General features: G+C 51.6%; 5 protein-coding genes across 5 annotated transcripts; 3 read left to right on the forward strand and 2 right to left on the reverse strand.

Annotated features, from left to right (window-relative positions):
• Window positions 1–734: 734 nt before the first annotated feature.
• Window positions 735–13255, forward strand: BKA55DRAFT_592941 (uncharacterized protein; the record flags this gene model as incomplete). Its single annotated transcript, XM_046195470.1, has 77 exons — window positions 735–885; window positions 947–1636; window positions 1673–1719; window positions 1768–1863; window positions 1900–2029; window positions 2066–2233; window positions 2321–2334; window positions 2377–2452; window positions 2495–2530; window positions 2564–2661; window positions 2692–2718; window positions 2755–2893; window positions 2924–3059; window positions 3138–3150; window positions 3205–3390; window positions 3421–3603; window positions 3637–3748; window positions 3782–3786; window positions 3817–4032; window positions 4066–4129; window positions 4199–4282; window positions 4313–4366; window positions 4403–4441; window positions 4481–4656; window positions 4720–4723; window positions 4760–4789; window positions 4862–4971; window positions 5035–5113; window positions 5159–5205; window positions 5236–5357; window positions 5411–5444; window positions 5500–5503; window positions 5540–5546; window positions 5583–5674; window positions 5711–5785; window positions 5819–5860; window positions 5891–5982; window positions 6043–6070; window positions 6110–6159; window positions 6226–6291; window positions 6322–6377; window positions 6486–6637; window positions 6695–6739; window positions 6770–6787; window positions 6821–7215; window positions 7252–7419; window positions 7450–7519; window positions 7577–7599; window positions 7642–7741; window positions 7775–7922; window positions 7962–7972; window positions 8021–8091; window positions 8131–8165; window positions 8229–8322; window positions 8356–8371; window positions 8402–8496; window positions 8551–8598; window positions 8629–8682; window positions 8740–8826; window positions 8860–8890; window positions 8930–9007; window positions 9056–9072; window positions 9112–9211; window positions 9278–9309; window positions 9346–10702; window positions 10733–10985; window positions 11016–11025; window positions 11056–11154; window positions 11188–11214; window positions 11254–11409; window positions 11443–11744; window positions 11781–12047; window positions 12087–12426; window positions 12460–12618; window positions 12649–12669; window positions 12703–13033; window positions 13224–13255. The coding sequence occupies 77 exons, from the start codon at window positions 735–737 to the stop codon at window positions 13253–13255; spliced, it is 9120 nt and encodes a 3039-aa protein (XP_046051270.1).
• Window positions 13256–13730: 475 nt separating this feature from the next.
• BKA55DRAFT_688708 (uncharacterized protein) lies at window positions 13731–15560 on the forward strand (the record flags this gene model as incomplete). The annotated part of the gene is made up of 1 exon (XM_046199257.1): window positions 13731–15560. One exon carries the CDS (start codon window positions 13731–13733, stop codon window positions 15558–15560), a length of 1830 nt encoding a protein of 609 aa, XP_046051271.1.
• Window positions 15561–16249: 689 nt separating this feature from the next.
• BKA55DRAFT_592943 (60S ribosomal protein L22) lies at window positions 16250–16897 on the forward strand (the record flags this gene model as incomplete). The annotated part of the gene is made up of 3 exons (XM_046195471.1): window positions 16250–16264; window positions 16499–16695; window positions 16771–16897. The coding sequence occupies 3 exons, from the start codon at window positions 16250–16252 to the stop codon at window positions 16895–16897; spliced, it is 339 nt and encodes a 112-aa protein (XP_046051272.1).
• A 252-nt stretch (window positions 16898–17149) lies between these two features.
• On the reverse strand, window positions 17150–18226 carry BKA55DRAFT_508421 (mitochondrial carrier domain-containing protein; the record flags this gene model as incomplete). The annotated part of the gene is made up of 2 exons (XM_046187428.1): window positions 17150–18018; window positions 18073–18226. The coding sequence occupies 2 exons, from the start codon at window positions 18224–18226 to the stop codon at window positions 17150–17152; spliced, it is 1023 nt and encodes a 340-aa protein (XP_046051273.1).
• Window positions 18227–19442: 1216 nt separating this feature from the next.
• BKA55DRAFT_538088 (uncharacterized protein) lies at window positions 19443–24601 on the reverse strand (the record flags this gene model as incomplete). The annotated part of the gene is made up of 2 exons (XM_046189998.1): window positions 19443–19495; window positions 19549–24601. 2 exons carry the CDS (start codon window positions 24599–24601, stop codon window positions 19443–19445), a joined length of 5106 nt encoding a protein of 1701 aa, XP_046051274.1.
• Between the last annotated feature and the right edge of the window lie 1868 nt (window positions 24602–26469).

Raw genomic sequence — 26469 nt, forward strand, 5'->3', positions numbered from 1 at the left:
CAAATCAATGCATCATTGTTCAACCTCGTCGAGTCCTCTGATGGCCCGCCCCGTTAGGCTCGCCTTACTGTACTGATACATACATCCATCCATGGAACCCAACCGCCCCAGCGACGTGGCGCCAGCCAACGTTGGCTCTGCATGGGCCAATTGCGCATGGGCACGATGCAGCACTCGCTGTAATCCTTGGTGTTTGGGCGCCTGTGGCCCATCACAAGCAGGGGACTGGGCAATCAGACTGGGCTTTGTCAGGCCTGCATGCTTTTTTCTCCAACAGTCCTGTCTTGAGGGAAATGGACCCATCCATCGCTCGCCTCAAGAATACCTCTCGTGAATGACCTCTCCGGACCTCCCACCCGTTCGCCCGTTATGATCCGAGGCTTGCATTTCGCAAATCAAAGTCACTGAGCTCACAACCCTTCTGTTTTCTGGTGCCGTCCAATAGACGTATTTGCCATATTTTTTGCTGAGCTGTCGCGCCCTGCAGTGCGCCGCATGATACCCCGACCCAACGACTAGACTATCCACCCCCATTTGTCCACCCATTTACTTCCTAGGTAGGTAGGAGGCTTAACGACTTCAGGGCCTCGAGAGACCTAATACTTGGTGGCCCTACTGCAGCTACCCGATTGCCTGACTGGCGTGCTGCAAGAAGCAAGATAATAGAGTTGCTCCCCAGATTTTTATCATTGAGATTTTTTCGTAATGTCAGCTGCGGACAAGGTAGAGAAAGTATGAGTTACGGCTACGGCTACGACTATTACCCTGGTAGTAGGACACAAATTGATTGGGGGCATGTACAGTTCTCCGATTTCTCAAATGTCCAATACTCCAGACCCGAATTTTCAGATGCGGAGGATGATCCTGGAAAGGATGAACATGAAGGTGAGTTGGGTTTAATGCTAATGGTTTTCTTCCATCACCCTTTGTACTGAGTTACTTACAGGCGGATACACACAACAATCACTAATGAGAGTGCCCACAGCACCTACACCATCACAGCCACTTTCAAAGAAAGACAAAAAGAAGTTAAAAAAGCAAAGAGAGAAGGCGGCTGCAGCCGCAGAAGCTGCTTTTGTGCCGCCTCCAGCACCAGACCCCCCAGCAGCCCCAGCCCCAGCTCCAGCAGATGATGAATCCCCAGCAGCCACAACATCCGCCAAGAAGAAGAGCAAGAAGAGCAAAAAGAAGGAAAAGGACTCAAAGCCTCTTCCAGTTCCTCCTCCTGTGCCAGTTCTCCCACCTCCAACTGCCGAGGAGAGCAAGGAGGCGGGGAAGGTAGAGGAGGAAGTAAAGGAGGAGACTGAAGAACCTGGATTGGCCGGAACACAGGACAAGGCTAATAACGAAGACTCACCAGCTGTGGAAGAAAAGGTCGCTGAGCCAGAGACAGCATCAAAAGAGATGGCGTCGAAGAGGGAGGAGGAAGAGGTAGAGGAAGCCCCCAAGGACACTGACGGCAAGGAGACACCCAAGGAACAAACATCCCTTGAGGAGGCATCCCAAAAGGAAGACCCCCCTTCGACTGATGCACCGGCCGCTGAGGCTGATGAAACACCTGTCAAAGAGGAAGCTCCAGAAGACCCCGCAGACGACGCGCCAAAGGATGAACCGGCAAGCGAAGAAGGCACTTCGTGTGAGAAGTCCGCAGTCGAAACCTCTGCATCAGAAGACCCTGCGATTGAGGCACCAAAGGATGATACTCCAACGGCCGACGAAGTATCTGCCAAGGAAGATGCACCTGCTCCAGAAGAAGCTCTCGAAGAGACCACACCAATAGAAGAGGCTACAGAAGAGCCCTCTACAACGGATGCCTCTAGGGAAGATTTTCCGGCGACTGAGGAAACGCCTTCCAAAGACGGGGTACCTGAAGCAGAGGAAGCTCCTGCTGGTGAAGAGTCTCCAGCTAAGGATGAAAACTCAATTGAGCCAGAAACATCCAGGGCACCGGGGAAGGATGATGATGATGATGATGATGATGGAGATGACAAGCTTACAGCTGCCGCCGAAGCAAAACCTCTAAACAAAAGTCAGAAGAAGAAGAAGAAGGAGAAGGAAAAGAAAGAGAAGGAAAAGAAGGAGAAAGAGGAGAAGAAGAAGGCAGCTGCAAAAGCCGAGAAGTCTCATCATCACAAGTCCAAACACTCACATTCTTCATCGAAAGATGCGAATAATTCCAAGGACAAAACACCCGATTCACCAAAAGCCATAGAGGATGAAGAAGGGGAGAGAAGTGTGACAGCTGATCCGGCCGAGAAGAACAGCGACGCTGAAATTGGCATTGATTCCAAACTTGCGGATGCGACGCCTCCCCCTCCAGAAGAGGCGACACTGGTTGGAGGAGCGAACTCTGGAGAGGAGCCTAAGCCTTCAGAGGATGTGAAGACTGCAGGAGAGGTTGCACCAACAGAAGAACTGAAGGCTGAAGATGAAGCTCCAGCGGAGGATTCAAGTCCTACAGAAGAGACTCCAGTCAATGAGTCAACGCCCATAGAGAAAGCCTCGGCAGAAGAAACGAAGCCTGCAGAAGGTTCTTCCCCAACAGAGGGAGTGAATCATACAGATGAAGCTCCAGTGGAGGAGCCAAAACCTACAGAGGAAACCTCGACAGAAGAACTGAAGTCTGCAGAAGAAGCTTCTTCAATAGAGGAAGCGAACCTTGTAGTTGAAGGCTCAGCCGAAGAACCAAAGCTCACGGAAGAGACCCCAGGAGAAGAAGTAATTCCTGAGGAGAACCCAAAGGACACTGACAAGAGCCCGGCAGAAGGAAAAGTCGCGGATCCCGAAGGAGAACGCAGTCCTACGGAAGACACACCTTCCTCTTCCGAAGAACTGGCACCTGGCAAAGAACTGACAACTGGAGGAGACCCGAAGCCTGAAGCAAAGCCTGCAAGTGAAATTCTAGCAGAGGACAAAGCCTTAGAACCTGAGGATGAGCCCCAGCCTGCAAAGGAGACATCATCTTCACCCCCGAATCCGCCATCAGATTCTGAGCTAGATCACTCAGGGAAAGCTTCGGCAGAAGAGGAGGGACCAGATCCAAAACCTATTCCTGCACTGTCCACGGAAGAGGCTGCTGCTGCTGAGGCTGCTGCTGCTGAGGCTGCTCCTGAGGCTGCCAAAGTTGACGAGGGCAGTATGACTCCCGAAGTGGGCGAAACTTCCAAAGCAATGGGCGATTCCATTGATGATAAAGCCGCAGAGGGGAACGAAGCTACTACTCCCGAAGCAGCCTTAGAATCTGATAATTCTGCGGGGGATGAAGCTGCAGCTGCAGCAACCAAGCCAGCCGAATCAGAAGATGACTTAGCATCAGTAGACACAAGCGCCGTGGAGGCAGGACTTGATGCTGCCGCAAAAGAGACACCAGCTGAAGACTCAACAGCCGAAGTGGAGAGCAAGGCTGTTGCGAGCGAGAAGGACCAGTCTTTTCCCGAGGAAACACTATCGACAGAGGACGCTGGAGATAACAAAGTGCCTGCCGAAGTCAAGGAGCCGAACGAGCCAGAGGAAACAGTAACTGGCGAAAAGGAAGGCACCGACGTAACAGAAGCTATTGATGTTGATATTAAGCCTGTCGAAACCGAAGTTCCGGCTGTTCCTGTTGCTACGGGGGAACCTTCTGGCGGCAACGAGTCACCTCCTGAAGAGGCCGAGAAGCCAGATGGCGGCAATGCTCCTTCACCTCCTGAGACGGAAATTGGCTCATCGAACGACAAGGAAACTCTAGCACCAGAAGATAAGCCCAGTGAAGAGGAACAGGTGGTTGATGCCAAACCAGCTGAAGTACTTGGGCTAGGAGCAGAAACCACTAAGGATGAAGCGCCCAAGGAGGAAATATCCAAAGAAGAGGCCTCTGAGGAAACAAGGCCGACAGAAGACGCAACAGCTGTTGAGGACACAACTGCTACCACTGCAAAGAAGAATAAGAAGAAAAAAAAGAAGAAAGGCGGGAAAAGCGGCGTCGCAACACCTCAGCCTGAGCCTGCTGTTGAGTCTGCTGCTGCCAAAGCTAATTCTGTCGAGCCAGAAGTCGAGTCGTCGACTGAGCCTGCGGCTGAAGAGGGCGTAAAGCCTGACTCTGCTACAGAACCTGCGGTCGACTCTGTTTCTGAGCCTGAAGCTGCCAGTAAACCTGAAGCTGAATCTCCCACCGAACCCCACGAAATTCCTTCTGAGAATGTGGCTGAACCCAAAGCTTTTCCACAGGAATCACTAGCCGATGAGCCTAGCCCTGTCGATGATCCAGAGGCCAATCATGAAACTATGGAGGCAGAAGGCTGTATTGAATCTGAGGTTGTGAAGCCGGCAGATTCTGGAAAGGAAGCAACCACTGAGACTGAGGCAACTGTCGTTACAACTACAAGTGGCGCTCTCCCAGGAACCACGATGGAACCTACAGAAGAGAGCGAGGAGGCTATTGATATGACCGGGAAAGCTGGTAGCGATGTAGAACACGGCTCCATGATCTCGTCTGGAGCTGAAGATGCCCCTGCAAAGGAGGAACCACAAAAAGCCGAAACTGATGCTGAGCCGATCAAGGACATACCTGCAGACGACCCCAGCAACAAGGAAGCAGACGCTTCAGACCCAGAGAACAAGGAGCGGGAACCGACCGAACATACTTCGATTGTTGACGAATCGAAGCTTGAAACTGTGCCTATTGCCGAAATCACCCCAGCCGAAGCTTCCCAAGACGATACCTCTGACAAACCAGAGAGCGGTGAACCAACTGCTGCTGATCTCAAAACGGAACAAGCTGAAGTGACACCGGAATGTGGAAGCTCAAGTGATGACATCCCAGGCAGGCAATTAGACACAACTGAGTTAAAGACTAGCGAGATCGAGGAGACCCAGGAAGAGTCGTCGAAGCCATCGGAAAAGGAGGACGAACAACCTGATACTACTACAGAGACTCCCAAAGAGGCTGCAGAACCCGAACCAACCGTCAGTCCCGATACAGATGCTGCAGTAAAGGACGCTGAGCCTGAAGATGCGGCTACAGGGGCGAAAAGCGACAGCCTAGCGGAGAAGAGCGAGCCTGAAGCTACGTCTAAGGAAGCAGACAACAGTGACACCCCTCCCACAGTGACAACACAGCCACCTGAGGATGGTACGGATACAAACAGTGACTTGATAGTTGAAACTGTCGTACAAGAACCAGCACCAGTCGAGAAGGATAAGCCAGTGGTGATAGAAGGAGAAGTTACTGGACCTCTAGCCACGGAGCCAAAGGATGAGCTTCCTACTCCAGAAATATCCACAAAGGAAGTCGATGAACTGGAAACTCCCACTGATGATGCGATTGAACCACTGCCAGCAGAGAAATCAACAGATGATGCTGAAGGAGACGAATTGTCCGATCCAGTCGCTGAGAAGGCGCCAAAGACAGCGGATGAAACGACTGGAGCACTCGAGGCCAATGCAGAGTCTCCAGGAGAAGAGTCAGAAGAACTAAACACCCACGAGGGAGATACTTCTAATATACCTGCTCTCGAGCTTGGTGCTGCTGATGTTTCTGAGCCTACTGCCGATAAAGATCCCGAGTTAGAGACACCAAACGAAACCATCGGCGCCAAGAGAGACTCCGAGGAGGATCATAAGGATTCTAGCACTCCTAGCGTATCTACTTTTGATGAGGCGAAGGCTGAAGTCAACATTGAGGATGGCGAAAGTCGGAGCCCCGAGGTAGAGGTTACTCCAAAGGAAGATACCGAAGAAGTCACACAAGATATATCAACAAGTGACACTGAAGCTACCAAAGAAGCAGAGGGCAACAGCGAAAGTACACCCGATGCAAACGACGAGGAAAACCAAGAACCAGCAATCCCAACAGAGGACGACAAAACAGCGGACGAAAGTACCTCAACCCCCGAGGAGGAGCCATCAGCATCCGATAAAACGGTTACTGAAGAGAAGACCGACCCGGTTGAAGAGACATCAATTTCAAACGAGAAGATGGAGAATAAATCGACGCACTCTGTTAGCAACACAGACCAAGATGAATCTGCCTCGAACGACAAAGAACGGGATGCGCCACAGCCTGCACAACAGGCAGCTGATAATACCAGTACCTCCGAGAACGATCCTAAGGAGGCCATACCTGCAGCTGGTGAGACAGGAACAACAGATGAGACTGTGCCAAGCAAACCAGAAGAAGTAGAAGACAGAACCCTTGAAGAAGAACCAATTGAAAGAACACTTGCAAACGGCCACGAAACAGAGAGGGCCGCTGAAACTTCTGACGAGAAGCAAGCGGAAACTGCAGCAGCGGCCGAGGCGCTTGAGCCGGTTGGAGTGGAGAAAGACGCAACAATTCAGGGAGAACATCCAGAGGAGGCATCCGAAGCTGTTGTTGATCCCAATGACATGGAAAAGTCCTCAGATACTGCAACTAATCTACCAAATGAGGCACCTGATGACAAACCTGCGGGAGCGGCGACGGATGCAATTGCCCAGACCTCTGAAGAGGAACCAGGCACTAGCGCTCCGGAGGCTGAAGACGGAGCCAAGGAGGAAACCAACCCTGCTGGAAAGGAGTCAGTTGTAGATAACCTTACTACTGACGACAAACCAGTGGAAGCCCCCGGAGCAATCGACAATGAAGCCACAGATGATAATTCGGAAGAACAAACTGGTCCCTCCGATAACAAGTTGACTCCAGAAATACCTACCGGCGATGAACCCAAGGAAGAAGAGCCCGCTAAAGAGACACCAGCGGAGGAGCTTACTGCCGGTGGTGAATCTCAAGAAGCTGAACCAGTTACAGAATTACCTTCCCAGGAGAGTAAGACAGAGGCGGAAGCGGAGGCAGAGGCAGAGATCAAGCCGGCCGACGAGAAAGCAGCACCTGAAGATCAACCGGCCGAGGAAGCACTGGCAGCTCAAGATGAGCCAGAGAAAGGCTCTGAAACCGCTGACAGCAAACCAGAGGAAGAGGCTACACCCGTCGAAGACAAGCAACTTGAAGACCCTTCAGCCTCTGAGGAAAAGCCTAACCAAGATGGCAAAACAGCAGAAGAAGCACCCGCACCCGCACCCGCACCCGCAGCTGAAGACGAGCCCAAGCAGGCACCACCCGCAGATGCACAGGAAGAAACCAACCAGATTGCCGTGGCTGCTGGAACTGCCGAAGAGCTCCCAACGCCAGAGGATACAGCTGTACCGGAAGAGATATCGGCCCAAGAACAGATGCCTGCAGCAACCGGGGATGCAGTTTCTACCGATGGCAAGCCAGCTGACGACCTCAAGATCTCTGAGGACGAGACGAAACCGGAAACACATGAGCCTCTTGCACCAGAGGAGGAAGCTAGGCCTACTGAAGAAGCGGCCACAGGAACTGAAGACACCACGGCCAAGTCGCTAGATGAGCCTATTGATGTGCCTCCTGCTGAAGCAGAAAAGAAGGACGGCCAACCAGTCAAGGACACAGCTGAGGAAGAGGCCAAGGCTAAGGAAGATGAAGAAAGCAAAGACACCCTTGGGCCAATTCCAGGTAACAAGAGACAGGCTAAAAAAGGTGAGGAACATGGTTCATTACACGATACCCCTATTGATTTTGCACAACACTTGGGAGTTTTCACAGAGTTGAATGAAGAGGTGGACAACGGCGTTTTGGAGTTACATTCAGACGATACCCAGGACCATCAAGGAATTCCACCCAGCGAGGAGAATACAGCACTCGAAACAATCACTCACCACCCGAGCCAGCTACCAGTGGCTGTAGCATTGGGCGATCAGAGTAACCAAACTGTTACAGAAACCACGATGCCAGGGTTACAAGAGCCTAGCTCGGGCGAAAAAACGAGCACTGCAGCAGCGGAAGATTACTCCGCACCCCTAGAATCGAAGGCCGAGATTCTAGATGATGTCCAAGAGAAGTCGATCTCAGGACATGTACCTCAACCAGGTCTGACGCCTCTGTCTACGCCTATGGACCTGGACGCTACCGATGATACCAGTCTGGCCGCGAGTCCCCCAGCCACCGAAGCCCATGACAGCACTAAAATCTCCACACCAGATGCTCCACACAAACAGGGCCTTGCAGACCAATCACGGGGCGTCGTCAAGGAAATTGCTACTGAAGTACCTGTAAATATTGGCCTCCAAGACCCAACTACGATTGCCGAGCCCCAGCCTCAGCAACCTGGGACTGAGAGCGAGACGTATGGCGAAGAATCACACTCAAAGCCAGCCCAGGACGCTCATGATGAAAATGAGAAATCTAGGAGAATGGAGCCAGACTTGCCATCCATAGTTGCACGCAGCACATCTTCATCCCCGGCAGCTTCGATAACCTCTGATGAGGATTCAGAAACTTCTGTGCACTCACACACCGCCGCCGATGAGCTCCAGCAGCAGCCTCTCGAGAGTCAGGACTGTGCCAGCCGCGTCGAAGCAGAAACCGATAAATCATCTCCAGGGCTGTTACAACCCATCCCCACGCCAGAACCCACCTCTTATGAGCCCAAAATTCTCGAAACCGACTTTGACAACGTGTTGCAAACGTCGCGAGAATTGACCCAAGACCCAGCTATGAGGCGTGCAGAGCCAGAAGCGCGAGAGGAAGAAGAATCAGACCATTCAGAGGCTGAATCGGTTGATAATGATGTTTCGACACTGGACGAGCACATGCAAGAACTTGCAGCTCCAAGTCACGTCCAAGAATTAGGGCCGTCAGAGGTAGCCAAGCCCACTGAAGCTCAAGAAAATGCCAAAATCTTGGACGACGCCACCCAGTCCAGCAAACGCGGTTCGACGGAAGAGACACCCCTTGGCGAGCTTGAAGAATCTGATGCCATCTCACGCGCCAGTTCACCAGATGAAGTTATTGGAATCTGGTCTGGATCCGGAGATCAGCCATCTGCTTCCACAGACGCTGAACCTGTTGGTATCTCTCAAAAAGCCATAGCTTCAGACGACGATTCAGATGATGATGCTAGTAGCCTCGATCGACAGAGTGTTGCCTCCGGACCCCCATCAATCGACCAGGCAATCTCGCTTGAAGGTCACCAGAATCAACAAGTTCAGGCAGAGCCTATTTCTCCCGGGGTAGACGAGCCGGTTGCTGTGGTGCACTCGGAATCATTCAAACTGGAAGATGCTGCCGAGGAGATCAGTGATCATGATGACTCTGGTTCCGAGGATGACTCAGAGGATGAGCATTCTGAAGCCGGCTCTGAAGCTGAACCTCAGCCAGCAACTGGTATCAGTATGCCGAGTGACTCGGTTCGGAAATTGAATGAATCTGTTATCGAAAGACATCCAAGCCCACCAGTCATAATTTCATCAACTATCATCAAGGAGGATGTTTCTGATTCTGATGAAAACGATTCCGACTCAGAGCACGACTCGCTGAGCTTGAGAGCTCAAGATGGTCCTAGGGAAGACTCACATGTGGGAACCCATGCCCTTGTTCCTGGTGATGAAGACGAGGACGAGGACGAGAATGATGATGATGATGACGAGTCTGATGTAGACCAAACTCATATCATCTATAAGGCCAACTCGCCAGAACTGGAAGCAAGCTCTATGTTGCAAACCACTGATGCTCCGCGTGGCTCGCCTTCTAATGATGAGGAACCGTCCGGTCCACTTGAACGTATAGAACTAAACCTGGCAGTCGTTGATGAGCAACCCCAAGACACTCCAGATCGCGCAATAGATCAATTTGAGGAGCTCAACCTGTCTGATTCTGCTTCAGCACTGTCGGTGGCTACAGATATTCAAAAAAAGGTAGTTTCTTCTGATCAGTCCCAGCCCAACTCTCCACGTCATAGTCTTCCGAACCCGGAGCCTGGGACTACCATTCCGGCGCTAGCCCAGGGTGAAGCCTCGTCTGAAGCCAAATCATCCATCAATCTTTCTAGGTCTCCGTTGCCTGAGTCTGTGGATGAGGAGCAGCTTGATAACGCCCCAGTCCCGCATAGACCGCTCGGCCACTTTGATGCCGACAGTGAATCCGAGGCTGAAGGGGCGGAGAACGAAGCTAAAACTGAACCATCGTCCTTACCACAGATAGTTCCTAGCAAAGACGATTCATATTTTGCTACTGGCGATGAATCGGAACATGCCGGAATACCTGCTGCTGCCGTATCTGTTGTTCAGCCAAACCACGGTTATCTTGACTCCGAGAAGATGGTGGAAGCTCCTAGTACAGTTCAGGATCGTGGACCTCAGGATAAACACGAATCCTTGGAAAGTGTGTTGGATGTCGAGCTGCCAGCCGCTTCTGACAATGGACTCCAAACCGAAAGCAGATCTATCGCCAGTTCCACAGATGACGAAGTGGATCGAAAGATGACAGCGACAGCTGTGACCGATGATGAGAGCGACGATGACCTCCCTGCCTCGAGAGAAATCTCCCCCATCGGCATCGACAGAATTTCTGCACCACACCAGCTTGAAGCAGTGGAACAGCCAATGTCTAAAGGAGAATCAAGTCAAGCCAAAAATGCTAGGGTGGACGGTACTGATTCTGAGGTAATGCCGCCTCGTGAGATTGAAAATATCTCGATTCAAAGAACCACTTCTGAAATCCCTGAGTGGCCCGAGAGTGAACCTGAGGACGATCGACCAGTGCACGGTGCCGAGTCTGAAGCGCCATCGGCTCTTAGTTATGCAACTTCATCAGAGGGAATGAGGGGGGTTGGAGATGAGTCGTCCTATGACCGTACCACGTTCGTTGGCCTTCGAGACCAACGTTTGCCATTAGTGGAGGGCTTCCATCAAGACTTGTCTGATCACATGTTGCACGAAGTCAAGACTCCTGACACGGATGACACTCAAGGTTCGGAGCCAAAGCCCGTGCAAGCCGCCGAGGTGAAACCTCTAGAACTCGTCCGACCTGAACACATGGCTGTCAAGGTTGTTGATATCCCTTCGCGCGATAAAGGCAAAGCAGTTGCTAGTATACCAGAGAGTCCAAAGAGGTCTAGCTCTACCTCACGATCAACACGCCTCTCCCGCGCTGAGCCACCTCGGACGTTCCTGACACAACAGCAGCGGCCACGAAGATCGCTCAGGGTTCGTCCCGTGACAGAAGTTTACACCAAGGATCCCATCTTCATCCCTGCCGCGAGCCGACCAGTGGACGCCAAGCCTATTCAACGGCCCCAGCCTCCTCGTGCTGAAAGCGAACCGGCCAAGGTGCCAGTTCGCCCACCGCTAGGGCATCGATCCTTGGAGATGCAGGGCGATCCTTCAGCGACGGCCGTGCGGAGTGAGATAGCCCCCAGACCTCGTTCTTTCCAGGCCGAAGGCGAGTCGTCCAAGGGCCATGTGAGGCACGATCTCAGGCACCCAGCAGTTACAATTGATGAGGGGCTTAGAGATGCTGCATATCGAGCTACCCCCTCAGCTGACTCGACTGTTGAGGTCGAAGTACAGCGATCGCCGAGCCCTGGCATCGTGATTCCAGATGCAGATATGATTGACCTACAGCGAGCCCGCACCTTACGACGCACACGAAAGACATCAATCCGACGTGCTGAGGATACGCTGGCCGCCGCCGTGGTCATATATGCTACTGCAGAGGCCCTCAGTCCTCCTGGCAGCCCCTCGCCTTTCAACTCCTACAGAAACGGGGGGCTTCCTAATCTGGAGCATCGGATGGATGCAGAGCCCAATGATTACAATTTTCCAGCTGTTTCTCCTTCCCCGAGGAGCTTTGATGATGAGATCGAAGAACTTCACAAGTCTAATGCTGACTTGTTTGCAGACGACAGGAGCAGAGAATCTGACTCGTCGCGAAACGATAGAGACAGAGATAGACCTCGTAGGCGCCGACATTCCCATCACTCGAACCGCTCCAGCGGAAGCCGTGGTGAGGAGGACAGAGAGCGCAGGTATCGCGGCGATGACGAGAGGCGAGCTCATCGGTCTCGGGAGGAAGACGAGGGCCGCCACCGCCGACTGTCTCACCGCGAGGGCGAGTCTCGATATCGTCGCCATCGTGAAGAAGACGAAACGCAAGCTCGTGACTCACGTGGTGAGGCTGAAGCTAAGCTCAGGAGCTCTCGCGCTCCCGAAGAGCCAAGAAGCAGAGGGTATCGCCGAGACGAGGACTCCCGACCACGCGAATCTAGGAGGGCTGAAGAACCAGCTTCACGTGCCCCTCCCCAGGAAGATGAGGGCCGAGAGCGCAGGCGGCGATCATCTGGTACTCATCCTTATCGACGCCATCGATCCGACACGGTCGAATCGGGCCCCCCAGGCACGCCACCCAGAACACCGCGACGAGATAGTGGCTTTTCTGCCGACAATAGTTCTGGAAGCTCTGGTCACAAACGTCGAACCCCTGAGGAACAAGCTGCCCATGACAAACGAAAAGCAGAAAGAGCAGAACGGCGAGCACGAGAAGAAGCTGGCGGAAGGCGTGAACCCTCGGGATATCGAGAGGAAAGGGAGAGCAAGGGCAAAGAGCCTGTCCGTGAACCAGAACCTGAACCTGAGCCTCAGCCTGAACCCGAGCCGGATCGACGACATCGCCGCTCGCGTCGGCATAGTCACTCTGAGAGACCTCGATATGAAGAACCCAGGGAACGTCCTCGAGAGGAGTCCATCCCCCCTGCTCCTGTGCCTGAAAAGAAGTTCTTTGCTGTTAAGAACTCAGAAGGTGTCTTGGGCAATACCACACCACCACATGAGGAGCCCGTGATCGCTGAACCTGTCAGGGAACGAACGAGAGAGGTCCCGCTGGAGGACTCACCTAAACGGTCTTCGACACGTCATAGACGCGCTCGCCCGTCTACCGATGAACCACGTCCTCGATCCTCGCGCCGCCCACGTGAGGAGCCTGCCCCTGAATCTACTCGAGACAGAGACAGGGAACGGGAGAGAAACAGGGAGAAGAGTAAGACGAGAGACAGAGATAGAGACAGAGATAGAGACAGAGACAGAGACAGAGAACAAGAGCCTCGACCTACCAAACACGTCAGGATGGACACAGAGGACTCTCGACGCAAAGCACGACACGAAGAACGACGCAGAGCGCAATTGAAGGAGGAAGATAAGAAGCCATCGGGCATCAAAGGTGCGTTCAAAAAGCTGTTTAGCAAGTCTTAAGCAGCCAAGAACGAGAGAAAGGACAGATTGTCTTAACTTCGGTTTTGTATTTTGATGATATTCTTTACGTATATATGTATATGTGACGATTGGGGGGGGGGGGGGGGGGGGGTTGGATTTGTTGTTATGATGATATGCTTTCTCTGGAATCACGACAGACATGTTTTCTCACGCCATAACTGCCATATAGATTGACGACAATTTACGATTCGTTTTATAAATGTGCTCGTCATCGGGGTGCTGTTTCTGCTGCCTCTTCTTAAATGACTTTATGGAATTGAGGGGAACTTGGCTGCGATATGGCCGGGCTAGCCGGGTGGACTTGATATGGTTATTCCGTGGCTTTATTGGCGATGTAATCAGGGAATTGTTGGGATTGGGCTTGTTTGGCAGATGTTTAAGTGGTTCGACTATACCCCTCATCAGTTGAGTGAGGGGATCACCATGCCGGTATTAACACTGAGGAATGGTATTATTGGCAGAGTGTTCCAGACACTCTGCAAAAGAGGCTTTGATCCAAAAACTCTCTGTCAGATCTTGTCCAAAAATGAATTCCCTTTGGGTCTATATAATATGCGCCTGGCCTTGTCGCTGGCTCTGGCCTTGCACAAGATACACCCACCAAGTCAGCAACTCAACTTGTCAGATCAATTTTTGTCTTCAAGATGCGTCTTGATCTCATTTTCCTAGTGGGCTTGGCTGGGCCATCAGCGGCAGTTCCCTGTCGCCTGAAGAGCTACATCAGCTTCCGAAGGTCATGGTCATCTGCTTCTACCAGGCTGAACAGCGTACTCGCTGAATTGCCCACCATCTATCCTGGTGGAGGAACCGTCCCTCCTGGAGTAGTAGCCTCTACCACCAGTACCGTTACTGTGTCTGGTACAAGCTCCTCTGACAACGAAGCTCTTGCTACCTCGACAGCCTCAGCCGGACCAGTCACCTCCGGATCAACATCAACACCAATAGCTGTAGTCACTGCAACTTCTACCCTTACCACTAGCGTTACTCCCTCTTCTGGTGACGTCGAGAGTGGCAGCGCTTCTGTTTCAGCGGCTTCTTCGGCTGTAAACCCACGCGCAACAACAACCACCACAACCATTACGACAACCAGACCAGCTTCAACCGCTGCAGCCGCCCCGGCCTTCACCACTGAAGGCCCTCATCACCACCACGCCGATCCTTCTGATCGTGAAGCAGACACATCTGACCATGATTTGGATCTCAGCGATCGTGAGGTTAACACGATTGAAAAGCCCAAGCTGCTCCGTCGTCACAAAGAAGAGGAAGATAAGGAGTTGCTTCTTAAAGACAAAGAGAAGGAAGTGCTATACCTCGAGAGACGGTGCGAGAGGCTGTGGAAAACGGCACATAGATGGGAAAGAGTGTTACACCACAACGCCACAGATTTTCAAAGGGCAATGATCAAGTTGAAGGAAATGGAAAATAGACTCGAGGAGGCACGGAAAGCCCTTGAGGGGAAGAGGCTCGTTTTGAAACATGTCTATTCGGTGCACAATCGAGCTCATAGTTACGCACGCATACAACAAAAATGGTTGGATGACGCCAAGAAGGAGCTTGAGAGGGCGCAGAGGGAGAAGGCGGCGAGAGAGGTACAGGGCCTGAGCCATGAGGAGATCCTTCGCAAAGAAGATTTTGGGAAACATGCTTCGAGCCACAACCCTAAGAAGCGTTCGGAATCCAAAAACACCGAAGAGCATGACAAGCATAAGCAGAAGGAGGACAAAAACGAGAAGGATAAGGATAAAGACGAAAAGAAGCACGAAAATGGCAAGACACACAAGCACGATAAGGAAGACAACAAGACCGATGCTGTCAAACAAGAGGATACTGACAAAGCCGCCCTTGAGAAGTACGAAGACAAACTCTATGGGAAAATTGGAGACCAAATCGAGGAGAAACTCGGAGACAAAGGTCACCACTCACCCATTGAGAAGGGGGGAAATCCCATCTACGTGATCACAAAGGAGTACAAGGTCTACAAGTGCGACGACAAGAAGGGCTGCAAGCAAAATTATGGTCCAGAAGAGGAAGTTGAGGAAGTTGAAGGAAAGCAACAAGCCAAAGACAAGGACGGGGAGAAGCAAGAAGAGGGTAAAGAGAATAAAGTGGAAGGAAAAGGAGAAGAAGAAGAGAAGAAGGAGGAGGAGGAGGAGGAGGAGGAGGAGGAGGAGGAAAACAAAATCCCGATGCTTGCTGATGGTGACGAGGCTGGGCAGTTGAAGCGTCTTTCAGAGCTCTACATGCAATACCGTGGCATGCTCGTCGAGGCTATTCGCAAGGACCTCGACCCGATCCTCAAGGACGATCAGTATCCGGAGGATACTCAGATGGCGGCGCAGCATAAGGAAGGGGACGAAAAGGAGCAGCGCAAGCGATTGAGCCATCTTTACATGGGCTATCGCTACATGCTTCTTGAAAAGTTCCAGAAGAAGCTCGATCCTATTCTTCATGAAAAAAACCAGAAGATCAACTGAACAGAGAGTCAGTGATGGTGGGGAGAAGGGGTGTTCATGTAACTGTCATGAATTTGGATTTGTTTGAAAGGGGACTTGATGGTGGTTGACAAGAGTTGGATAGTCTAGTCTCACCATAGAGTTACACAGCCAATCATAGTCTTTGCATGGTTAAGACCTAGGTATCTTGTCTCAGCTTTTGACTGATTTGAACCCATCACATAAAGATCATATCAACCATTTCTGCGAGTGCTTCTTCAAGATCTCGCAAGTTCTCCGTCTAAGAAGTATAAACGTCATGATAAAACTATAAGTATAGATAGTTGGGTCATAGACTACGCATGATGAGTAGGCATTATGCGGTCGGGCAGTTAAGATACAAGCTTTGAGCCTCCCAGCTTAATTCAAATCAGTCCGAATGCAAATGTTTATTCACTGCCGCAATTCCAATCAATGAAGCCACCAACTCTAGGGAGGTAGTTGATGTCGTGAAACTCAATGGCATATGTCCATGACGGTCACGTGACCTTTTGTTCCACCCCGCACAAAAAATAATCCGTCCAGAGCCCTAATTGAACCCACAGAATATACCTTACAGGCGCCTCAACTTTTACCTTGTTTCTTTCTCCCCCTTCAAGCGCAGGATTAGACTTCTTTGCGACAAAAACACCACAGTCCCTTTTCAGACACACAAATCCATTCCATTCGCAATGGCTCCTCAGGCAGTACGTACATGACATCGCTATGCTGTTAGGCCCTCTCCCGTATAGAGGAGAGGAGCCGTAAAAGAATGCAGTAGGCTAAGGTCATTTTTCAACAGAAGAAGTCGGGCAAGGCCCAGAAGCAGACCAAGAAGGTACGCGATACCCAACCCGAAATCGACTCCAAGACGACGATTGCGACGACGATTTCACCCGACACACTCCACGAGGAACACCATCGCTAACTAATCCTACCAGTACATCATCGATGCTTCTCAGCCTGCCAGCGACAAGATCTTCGACGTCTCTGCCTTCGAGAAGTTCCTCCAGGACCGCATCAAGGTTGAGGGCCGCACCAACAACCTTGGCGACAACGTTGTTGTCAAGCAGTCCGGCGAGGGCAAGATCGAGATCACCGCCCACAACGAGCTCTCTGGTCGTTACCTCAAGTACCTGTACGTGTTTTTACGTCTTGGCTTCGCTCGATGAAGCACAGGGATATGCATCAACAACATACTAACTGTGAGCAGGACCAAGAAGTTCCTCAAGAAGCAGCAGCTCCGTGACTGGCTCCGCGTCGTTTCTACCTCCCGAGGTGTCTACGAGCTCAAGTTCTTCAACGTCGTTAACGACGAGGCTGACGAGGACGACGAGTAAACGAATCAAATTGCATTGCAACGGCGCAGGAATGGATTGGTGAATTGGGACAGGGGATAACAAAAAGTTTTAAGGACTCGGCCAATAGACCCAGCCATTTTATGTGGCACTCTTTGTGGTGTTCATATCTTCTCTACCCAATCTCAGTGACTTGTAGACGTCGGATTCATGAATTAACTTGATGATGCTGTCGCTTCTTATAAGCGGCCAAGGGTATGTTTCATGCTATTATATCATTATGTCTGTGCCTCCTCATGGCAACGATCTCATGACACCCTCAAAAGCAACCAACGCCATGGCATTCGCCGGAAACGCCCTCAGAAAACATGGAACAAACCCTCTCCAGTATCCCTTCCAACCTCCCTCCCTATACACAGCAACCGCTGCATCCTTCCAACGAGGAAATCTCCTGACTCCATCGTTGAGTCCACCTCCCAGCGGATCTGTCATGATACGCTGCTTGACTACATCACTCGGATAACTAGTCAGCCAAAACACCTGCGCACTGAGGCCGCCCGCCCAGAAATTCACTGCCGGTGCGCTGAGGTTTGTCTTCTCGCGTAGTTGTCGAGATAAGATATCGTAGCTACCCCACCAGCAGAAGAAGAATCCTCTAAAGAGAAGGGTCGCTGAGAGGCCATGATATACGCCCTTGATACCATGATATCGGTAGATCTTGCGCAGACAATCAATCGGCCCGGCGTATAGTCTGTCGGCTTTTTGCGCTGCGTACTGAATCTGCAATCGTGCTTTGACGTGCTCGACTGGTGCGGCGATGAAGCTCACCGTTGAGCCAGCCATTATTCCCGCAATACCATGGCCGAAACTAGGTAGCGCTGTGTGACCCTTTGGTGCTGTCCCTGGTGAAGATGCCGTAACGTCGGTTCCTACTGGTTCAACGTTGAAGACATGTTCTGAGAGAAGACGGCGATAGACGGTGAGCGAACCCAACATGACCGAGTCCATGAACATCCATCCAACCAAAGGCGGCGTTGCGCCCTTGTAGAGCCCACGAAAGCCCTCATTGCGAATAGTCTGTGTGACGCATTGCAAAGGGCCACTGAAGCGACTTGGGTCTGTCGTTTGTAGACGGACTTTAATAGTATCAAACGGATGACCAACTGTAAAAAGTCAGTCAGTATTTGCATCTCCAGCCGGCATGATAAGAAACACACCTGAGAGCTTGGCGATGCCGCTGAAGACACCCGCTACAAAGCCTTTGTAATCATGTGCACCGCTTCCACCACTGACGTTATTTGTCTTCTTTACCTTTATCTTGATAGGTTCTGTCTCGTTCAACATGTTCTTCCCTTGCACGTCTGCAGCCATTGTGTATGTAATTTGGCTCTCAAGAGTCTATTCGTCATAAATCGTTTCAAGGTAGTGAACAGCACTTTTGAAAGAACTGGTGCTCCAGCTCAGCGATGTAATCACGAAGCTTCAGTTCGGGCCAAAAAGATATTAGAGAAAGATAAGATAATAAAGTCTCGTAGATATGGAAACATTCAGATTAAAGAGATGTCAGAGTCCCCGATTCAGAAGTCGAATGCTGACGCATACAACTTTTTGAAGATCGTTATTCGCCGAACCTGGGGGCTTTTGCACTGATACTTCTTCACCGAAGTCGGAGCGACGAGCGTAGCTGGAAGGCTTTAGTTCAAGGGGACCTTTAGTTGGTAGTTAGTCTCCGGACTATGAAGCCTTTCCCCGGATACTCTGGGGCCGTACCCATACGCTAAAACCTCTACTGAGAATACCCCAAACACTAACTTATTAGTGAAGGCCTAGACTATGTTGAATCCATTCTACAACGTTGACTTGAGAAGTGATTATTTGACGTCCATAGAAAACTAATATTGTGGTGGTATCCTTTCGGATTCATATCAATTGCATTCCTTCCGTTCCCAATTACAACCGATATGGGTGGTATGGTATCTATCTCACACTCACAAAGCCAAACAACTAAAAACACCAACTATCTAACTTGAAATATGTCCACGCACATCATGTTCATCCACTTGTGCTTGTGCTATCCTATCATAGCATCCATCCCCTTTCCGCTCATAATATCCAATCCGAGTTAAAATCATTGCTCGCAAATCAAACCATTGACGTATCGCTCTGCAGTAAGAAAGCCATGTCATGTCGTCGTCAAGAATTGAAGCAAAAGCCCCTGTATGCAAATATGTTCCTTTCCTCCAGCTTTTTTCCCCTTTCTTTTTTTTTTTTTTTGGTATTTTTCAACACCTGATATCCTTTTTTGCTTGCTTGATTGTTTGGTTGTTCGTTCTTTATTAAGCCCTTCATCTCGCCGCTGTTTCAGCTAGCCACCCCTTCGGTCTATAGCTGCCTTTTTCGCTAATAGCAAAGTCATCCGCTTGAAGGCCGTTTCATGTCCATAAAAAGTTCATACAGTTGACCACCATCCAGAACCTACAGGAGTAGGGTGAAGAATGATGTCAAGAAAAGCAAAGCACTATATCATTCTTTGATAAGATATCGATCAGCATCCCGGTAATGGACGGCTATCACGGTGATCCTCTTTCTAAAAGGTCTCTGTGTCATCCGTGTTATGAGATGCAACACTGCCGAAAGTATCTATTTTGAAGGTTAGCGACATGACTATCAGATACGGATCAGATGCAACTTACCTCGCTTGCGTCGGCGAGCTTCATCCTCGGGGCTCTTGGGGGTCATAGCCCGTGGCCCACTAGGTCGTCGAGTAGGAACACCCAAGGCAGCATTGAGGTTACGGTTCTCAGGCTTGGGGCTGCTTGTAAGGTGGCTGACATGAGTGCCACTCATAGTAGCATATCCGCTTTCATCACTGGGGTGGGGGGCGGGGCTACCCTTGGCCAGCTTGGAGATGCGGCTGCCCCTTGGGGGGGACAGAGCTGAGGGGCTACCGGTAGGCTCGATGGGCTCCTTGGGAGGTCGAGGGGGGCCAGTTGGAGATGTAGTCCAATAGGCAGGGTCCTGAGGAGCACCTGTCGATGATGCCTGGCTGTATCGGTTGGTGTTCTGAGCCATCTGGTTCAAGCTCGAAACCGAACCACCCCAATCTGCTGACCTAGGCGTCATTGGGACGTTGTACTCTTGAGCAGAGAACTCCAGAGCATTGCGGAAGCGCTCTGTCTGGCCTTGTCTGGGCTGAGGGTGTTGAAGGTTCAGTGAGTTTCGGTGAACCTGATATTTAGGTGCATTGCCTGGAGTATGGTTGATTTCGCGGCGGAGGGGCGCTGGCATTGCATCACTGGCATTGGGCGCCGACGCGAGCTCCTGCTGAGAGAATCCGGTATGTAGCTGGTCCTCTGCATACGGGGCATGACTGTAGTCCCCATCGTTGTACTCGCCTAGGCTAGAGCCTGAGCGCGAGGGAGGGTAGTCATCATACTTGGCTTCCTTCTTGCCCTTGCCGGCGCTAGAGGCTGTCGTTCCAGACCACCTGGAAATTTTGGGGAACCAGCCCGAAAGACCGGACTTGTGCTTCTTTTGCTTCTCTGTTGTACGCGGAGTGTTCTCGTTGCTCATTGGTTGAGAAACACCAGACGGTTGAGGGGGGGTATCAAGAGGAACAGAGCTTCCGCGCTGGAAGCCTGATCGTTCTGGTGTCAGCATATTGGGGTTGCTGCGCTCGCCAGTCGGGCTAGGGTGGGCGTGTTCGTATTCATCCTCATGCTCAGCAACAGTGCTGATGCGGTTATCAGAGAACTTGCGTTCGTTGGCAAGACGAGATCGGGAGTGGGAGAGGGAGAAGTGTCCAGACTGGCTGGGGGTGATTGTCGAGTTGCCTTCAGGCTCATAGCCTCGATCTTGCTCGAAGTGACCCTCAGGCTGCAGGTTGTCGAAGGAGGGGCCACGGCCACCACTGGTGGAAACAGGGGGGACGGTGCTCTGTCCCTTGAGCTCGTCAACCTCGCCGAGAATCTGCATGAGGATTTCTTCAATGCGCTTGAAGTCACTGGTACCCTTGTTGCTGAGGCCCTGGAAAGCTCGCTTGAATAGGTTCTTCTTAGCAGCGGCCTCGTTGAAAGTGTCAACCTGGGAGATACTCTGAACCGATCGAGCTCCAGGGTAGGGGCGAGGGCCATTGATTGCCTTCTGAAGCTTCTCGGTGTTCTCAACACCTGCGAAAATGACATCGTCACTAGTGTCCTGGACGAGGTTTCTAAGCTCATTCAAAGAAGTTCGCATCTCAAGAGCAGAGTTCATCAGCAGTGCAACGATTTCCGTGTCGCGGGCACTACGCTGAGCATCTCGGACCATGAGGTGCTGCATCAGAGCAACAATGTCCTTGTTCTCGATGCGGTCAATTCCTTGGCCAGTGGCTGCGTCGTAGAATGGCGATGCCATGCCTTGAGACATGCCACTAAGGTGACGAGCGTCCTTGGGGGCGTAGAAGGGATCCTGACCAGCATCGTTTGGAGATCCGGGCAGAGACAGCTGAAGAGCCTTGCCCTTGGGCTGGAGATCGGGAGTTCGGTTATTGCCGTTAGACATATAGCCTTCGTCATACTTGGGGCCGAAACCAGGACTTCCGGTGTGGTAAGGGGCTCCGAAATCCCGGGCTCCCAGAAGGTTGTCATTCAGGGCAGGGTTGGCGACAGGACTGGTGTCCTCGTATGGGTTTGTGACAAGAGTGTCTCGCTTGCGGTCGTCGGAGGTCCGCTGCCACTCATCTTGGTCCTGGCTGGGTTCACGGCTGTGAGCGTTGGCAGCAGCCATTCCAGCAGCCGCGCCCAATGCAGCAGCACCGGCAACCTGAGCGGCACCAGGTCCGTGACTGCTGGCAGCACTCTCAGCGTGTTGCTCGGCAACATTTCGGGGGATAGGAGTTGCTCGGCCTTCAGAAGCATCATCGCGGTGCTCGCCATCAAGACGCTCTTGGACAACTGAGGGGTTGGTGTGAACATCGTCGTCAATGTAGCCAAACTCAGGCATGGGGTTGTTGAAGTCGGGGAGGCCACTTGCAGTCATCTTGGGTGAGTCATCATAAGAAAGGCGGTCGATGCTGTGAGCAGGAGTGTTACGAGGCTCATGGCCCTCCAAAGTACGCTCCTTGAAGGACTTGTTACGGAAGACGCCAGCGCCTTGGTATTCCTCGGACTCCTCGGTAGCCGCCTGCTTCTTACCCTGCGCCGCCTTGAGAGCTGCAACAGCGCCAGTCGCAATTGCGACTTCTGAAGCCGTGGGTGACCTTGTACGGGGCACTTTTCGGCCATGCTCATCGAGGTCATACTCAGTGAACTCTTGTGATTTGTTATGAGATCTCGCACTAGGTGTAGCATGCCTCTCGGGTTCCAACTCGCTACCGTCCATGTAGTTCTTGTCGGGGCTTGCACCACGGCTGCTGTAAGTCCTTGACTGGTCATCGTAAGAGAGAGTTGAGTCGCGAGGACCAGGATAGTCGCTGTAGGAGCCGCTCAACATAGACTGATCGAGCATCGAGCCTTCAACAAGTGAAGCAACTGCTGATTCGGGTCCCATAGGAGGGTGAACCAGGTTGGGGTTGGCACCAACGCCACGAACAGCTTGTCCAGACGCGACCTTATCCAGCTCGCTGTCATCTGTGTAGGTGGTGTTGCGGTAACCTACACCGGAACTTTGAGGTGACATCTGGTCCATTTCTCGTTCTCGAAGGGAGTTTAGAGAAGGTGTAGATCGACTATTGCGACGATCCCCAGATCGCTCATAGTAAGCATCACTTGTAGAATGCATGCTCCTTGAGTTACGAGGGTGATACTCGCTGCCACCCTCAGTGTAACCAGAAACACTAGGAATGGGGCTGAGGCCTCGAGCACCAGCCTGGTAGGGAACATACTTTAACGGAGGAGGGACATCCTGGGTAGCGAAATATGAGTTATCATATCCACCCTCAGGATAATCGTTGTCAGAAATGTCATCCTCTTCATATTGACCTTGTCGTTCGAGAGGATGCTTCTGGCCGTACTCGTCTGGTTCATACTCTTCCACGTAGTCCTTCTGACCGCGCGGTAAAGCAGTCAAATCACCATGAGATACGTTGGCGTGCTGAGTAGATAATGTGGTCTCGAGATTTGAGGGAGTTGCTGAAGGTGTAGGTGTTGAGGTTCCAGAGACATATCCACCAGGAATGTTCTTAACAGGTGTGATTTCCTCGCTAGCCGAATAAGGTCTGTCAGTATCGGCAGATCGGATAGAAGTCCTGGTCATTTCTGAGGGGTTGATTTCACTCATGAGAGGCATGGGTGGCTGAGGAACCACGTGATCGTCGTCGAACTGATCCGCGTGATGGTCACGGCTCAGGCCACGGCTATGAGCAGACTCGGCTCTCCGACGCCGTCTTTCTCTCGGCTTTCGGTCGCCTTGTGTGCTGTCTGAGAGGAGTGATGAGCCAATGCCAGCTGCTGCTGCACCGGCTGCGGCAGCCTTGAGCATGTCACCACCACTTCGCTTGGGTGTAACATTCTCATTATCGTATTGATAGTCATCTTCAATAGAATCATGGCTCACATCAGAGTTGGCTTCGAGGACATGACGAGCCTCTCTATTGCGTCTATCCTTTGGCTCATTCCGTTGACCTGACGACCGCCGGCGGTCGGGGGCTAACTCATCCTTCGATACTGATGTGGCAGATGAAGTAAAGGAATCGCGTCGGCTCTCCCTCTTGCTGGTCTCTCGCTTTAGAGCATTGAGCTCAGGCAGAATCAAGCGGCGAATGGCGTCTTCAACTGTTTCGAGCAGCTTGGGGTTGTTGATCGATGATTTGGAGACATCTGAGCGTGAGGAATGTGTTGCGTGGGTGCGATGGCTGGGAGCCAAATGAGAAGCTGAGACATTCGAGTCAAGTCCCGACACATTAGATTCCTGTTGACTTCTGCTAGAGCGACGGCGATGGGCTTTAATAGGCTCCTCTGTCCTCTCAGAAACACTGCTGGTCCTACTCTTTGGTCGACGCTTTCTTTCCGCTGTCGACTTTTCCCTCGACGACTTTGTTTCCGACACCTTTGACCTGTCTCTGTTTCGACTCTTCCGGTTCTTCAACTCATCCACTGCAGCACCTGCAAGTGCACCGGCGCCAGCTGCTGCAACCATCTCTCGTGTTGCAGATGGACTGTCGCCCTTGGCGTCGCCGTCGAGAAAGCTGTCAGATGGGATGGCGGAGATGTCCGAAGCGTTGACGTTGTAGGTCTCCGAAGGGATCAATGGGCTGGCAGGTCGTCGTCGTCGTCCAGTGTGACTACGATCAATCTCAATGTCAATTGGATTTCTCGAGACGTTCGACTCTTCGGTAGCAGAAGCGTAAGAGCTCATGCTGTTGCCGTCGTCCCCGTCAAAGTATTCAGAATCTCCCAATGGTATCCGTCGAGTCACAGAGGTGTTGCGAGCGCCTTTTGTTTCTGTGACTTGAAGATGGTGATCGGAACGGCCTCTCTTGGATGGTGTAAGGCGGACACGGACACTAGGACGTCGCTCGCCTGTTGAACCGACAGTTGACTTGCCACCTTCGAAGTACTCGATGAGCAATGAGGTCTGAGATTTGCTAGCCTTGTGTCCACGGGTAGCAATGGTGACGGGTGTTCCGTCTTCGGGAATGGAGTAGGAGGACTTCTCGTCACCGGGATTCACCCCATCCACCGTTGTTGTGAGATCGGTGGGGGTGGTATTAGTCTCGGTTTCGGTAGGGGCGGGAAGTGGAAGAGATTTTCTGGAAGATACACCCATCGTAAATCTGGTGAGGCTCTTAAGTGGAGGTGTTTCGGGGCCCTTTCTTCCCAGGACTGCGATCCGGAGCGGATGCAGAGAAACACCGATGGGAGAGGAGGGGTTGGTTGATTAATGGTTTGATATCAAGACATGCGGAATCAAGACGCAACAAAGATTGTCTAGCAGGACATGTCAGTAAACCCGAGTGCCCAACGGAGGAGAAGTAACGGTGTAGGCCAATTATATGGAGTAACGAATCGCCACCGGCGTTGAAAGCGACTCGCTCGACTCATGAAGCGGAGAAGGGTAAAGCAACGGTCAAGGGAAAGGGAAGGATGAGAGACTTACAAACAAACGACCCGATTAAAAGAAAAGAAATAACTTTGAACGTCTACCAACTACCCAAAGACTGGACAGTGGATAACGATACCTACTTACTAGCGTCGACAACCGACACGACGCGACTCGACTCGACTTCGATTCGAATTTGACCTGGCCTTAGAAGCCTCAAGGTTCCGTGGGGAATTCGAGAAGGAGAAAGATTTGGGGGAAGGGTTGAGGATGCGACGTGCGGCGTGGTCGATTGTAAAGGATGGTGTGAAGGCTCATGGGATGTGGATCCCGTAAGGTAAGGTCAGGCAGCTCGGCGGGGGGACGCCTGGGGCCTCGGAGGGGGCTAAGAAAAAAGAATGGGCCAGCAAAGTTGCCCGCAGCAACCAGACCTAGCAATTAACAAGGAACTGAGAACTGAAAACCGCCAGATGTCAGTGTCAGACGGAGCGGAAGAGAGCCGAAACAGAAAATCGAGAAGGGGTATAAGGTGTGATCTAGACTGATTAGGGAAAAAAGGAGCAGGGCATTCAATTTAGGTGCAGTTGTGTCAAGGGGAATCGAGGAGGTTGGGTAAAGGGTCTGGGGGTTGGGGAAAACGGATTGAGTTGATGCAGAACGGGCAGGCCGTTTTTTTGCGATATTGACGGGATATGGAGTAGTTGGTAAACTCACTGGACGCACTAAAGGTTAAAGCTTTAATGAGCGAGGTTTAAAATTATCGATGATGTGTGAATTCGTTGTGTATTGAAAAAGATCTTGATGTCTCTGAGGTAGGTACTTGTTAGAGTCAGCACAAGTGGAACCAAGAAGCTTAAGAGGTTTTAGGTGTTGTCGATTGTGAGCATGGATCTCTCCAACCAAAGATGCAAACTCTTCTGTGTATTGCTCTAAACAACACCAAATTTACTCCGGTTGACAACATATATCGATTTGCCTTGTCCTCGAACTCTGGTCATCACATTCTATCCACCCAGCTCAGCGGCTGGGCCCTTGAGATTTTCATTTTCAGGCTAGTGCCTTGGGGTGATGAGTTGTCTCTGGCACCTCTGCCGAGGCGGGCTGTCCAATAGCGCCGGCCCGCCGGGATCCCACCTAGCTCAACACGCTATGCCCGTGGTTCCTCTGCCAATGGACGATCTTCCAAGGGCACGAGAAGAATGAGATATGCACCAAACGTGCAGGAAACATGCAGAGCAGACATGTACAGTAGCGAGGCCCGACGAGTTCATCGTAACGCTCCATGTCTGTGATGCGTGATTTGCTGTGTGTGATGTGATGACCATCCTCATCCCATCCACTCCTCTTTAGTATCGAATAAGCATCCTCCGTCTCTATCAAAACAGGATATTCCAACTAGCGGTCTCCAAGTTGTTGCGTTGCCAGTTGCCACGCAGAACCAGCCTCCTTACCTCTCCAGTATCAAACCACGACAGACAAACGTTGGGCTTCCATCGTCTCTGCTACAACAAAACCCCTGTCGTAAAACGATTCATCTTCTATTTCCCCTTCGAATCAGGTCCCGGCAATCGTCGCACTCCCAAACAATCCTCTTC

This window comes from Fusarium redolens, assembly GCF_020744475.1.
Source record: "Fusarium redolens strain MPI-CAGE-AT-0023 chromosome Unknown BKA55scaffold_6, whole genome shotgun sequence".
Taxonomy (NCBI): domain Eukaryota; kingdom Fungi; phylum Ascomycota; class Sordariomycetes; order Hypocreales; family Nectriaceae; genus Fusarium; species Fusarium redolens.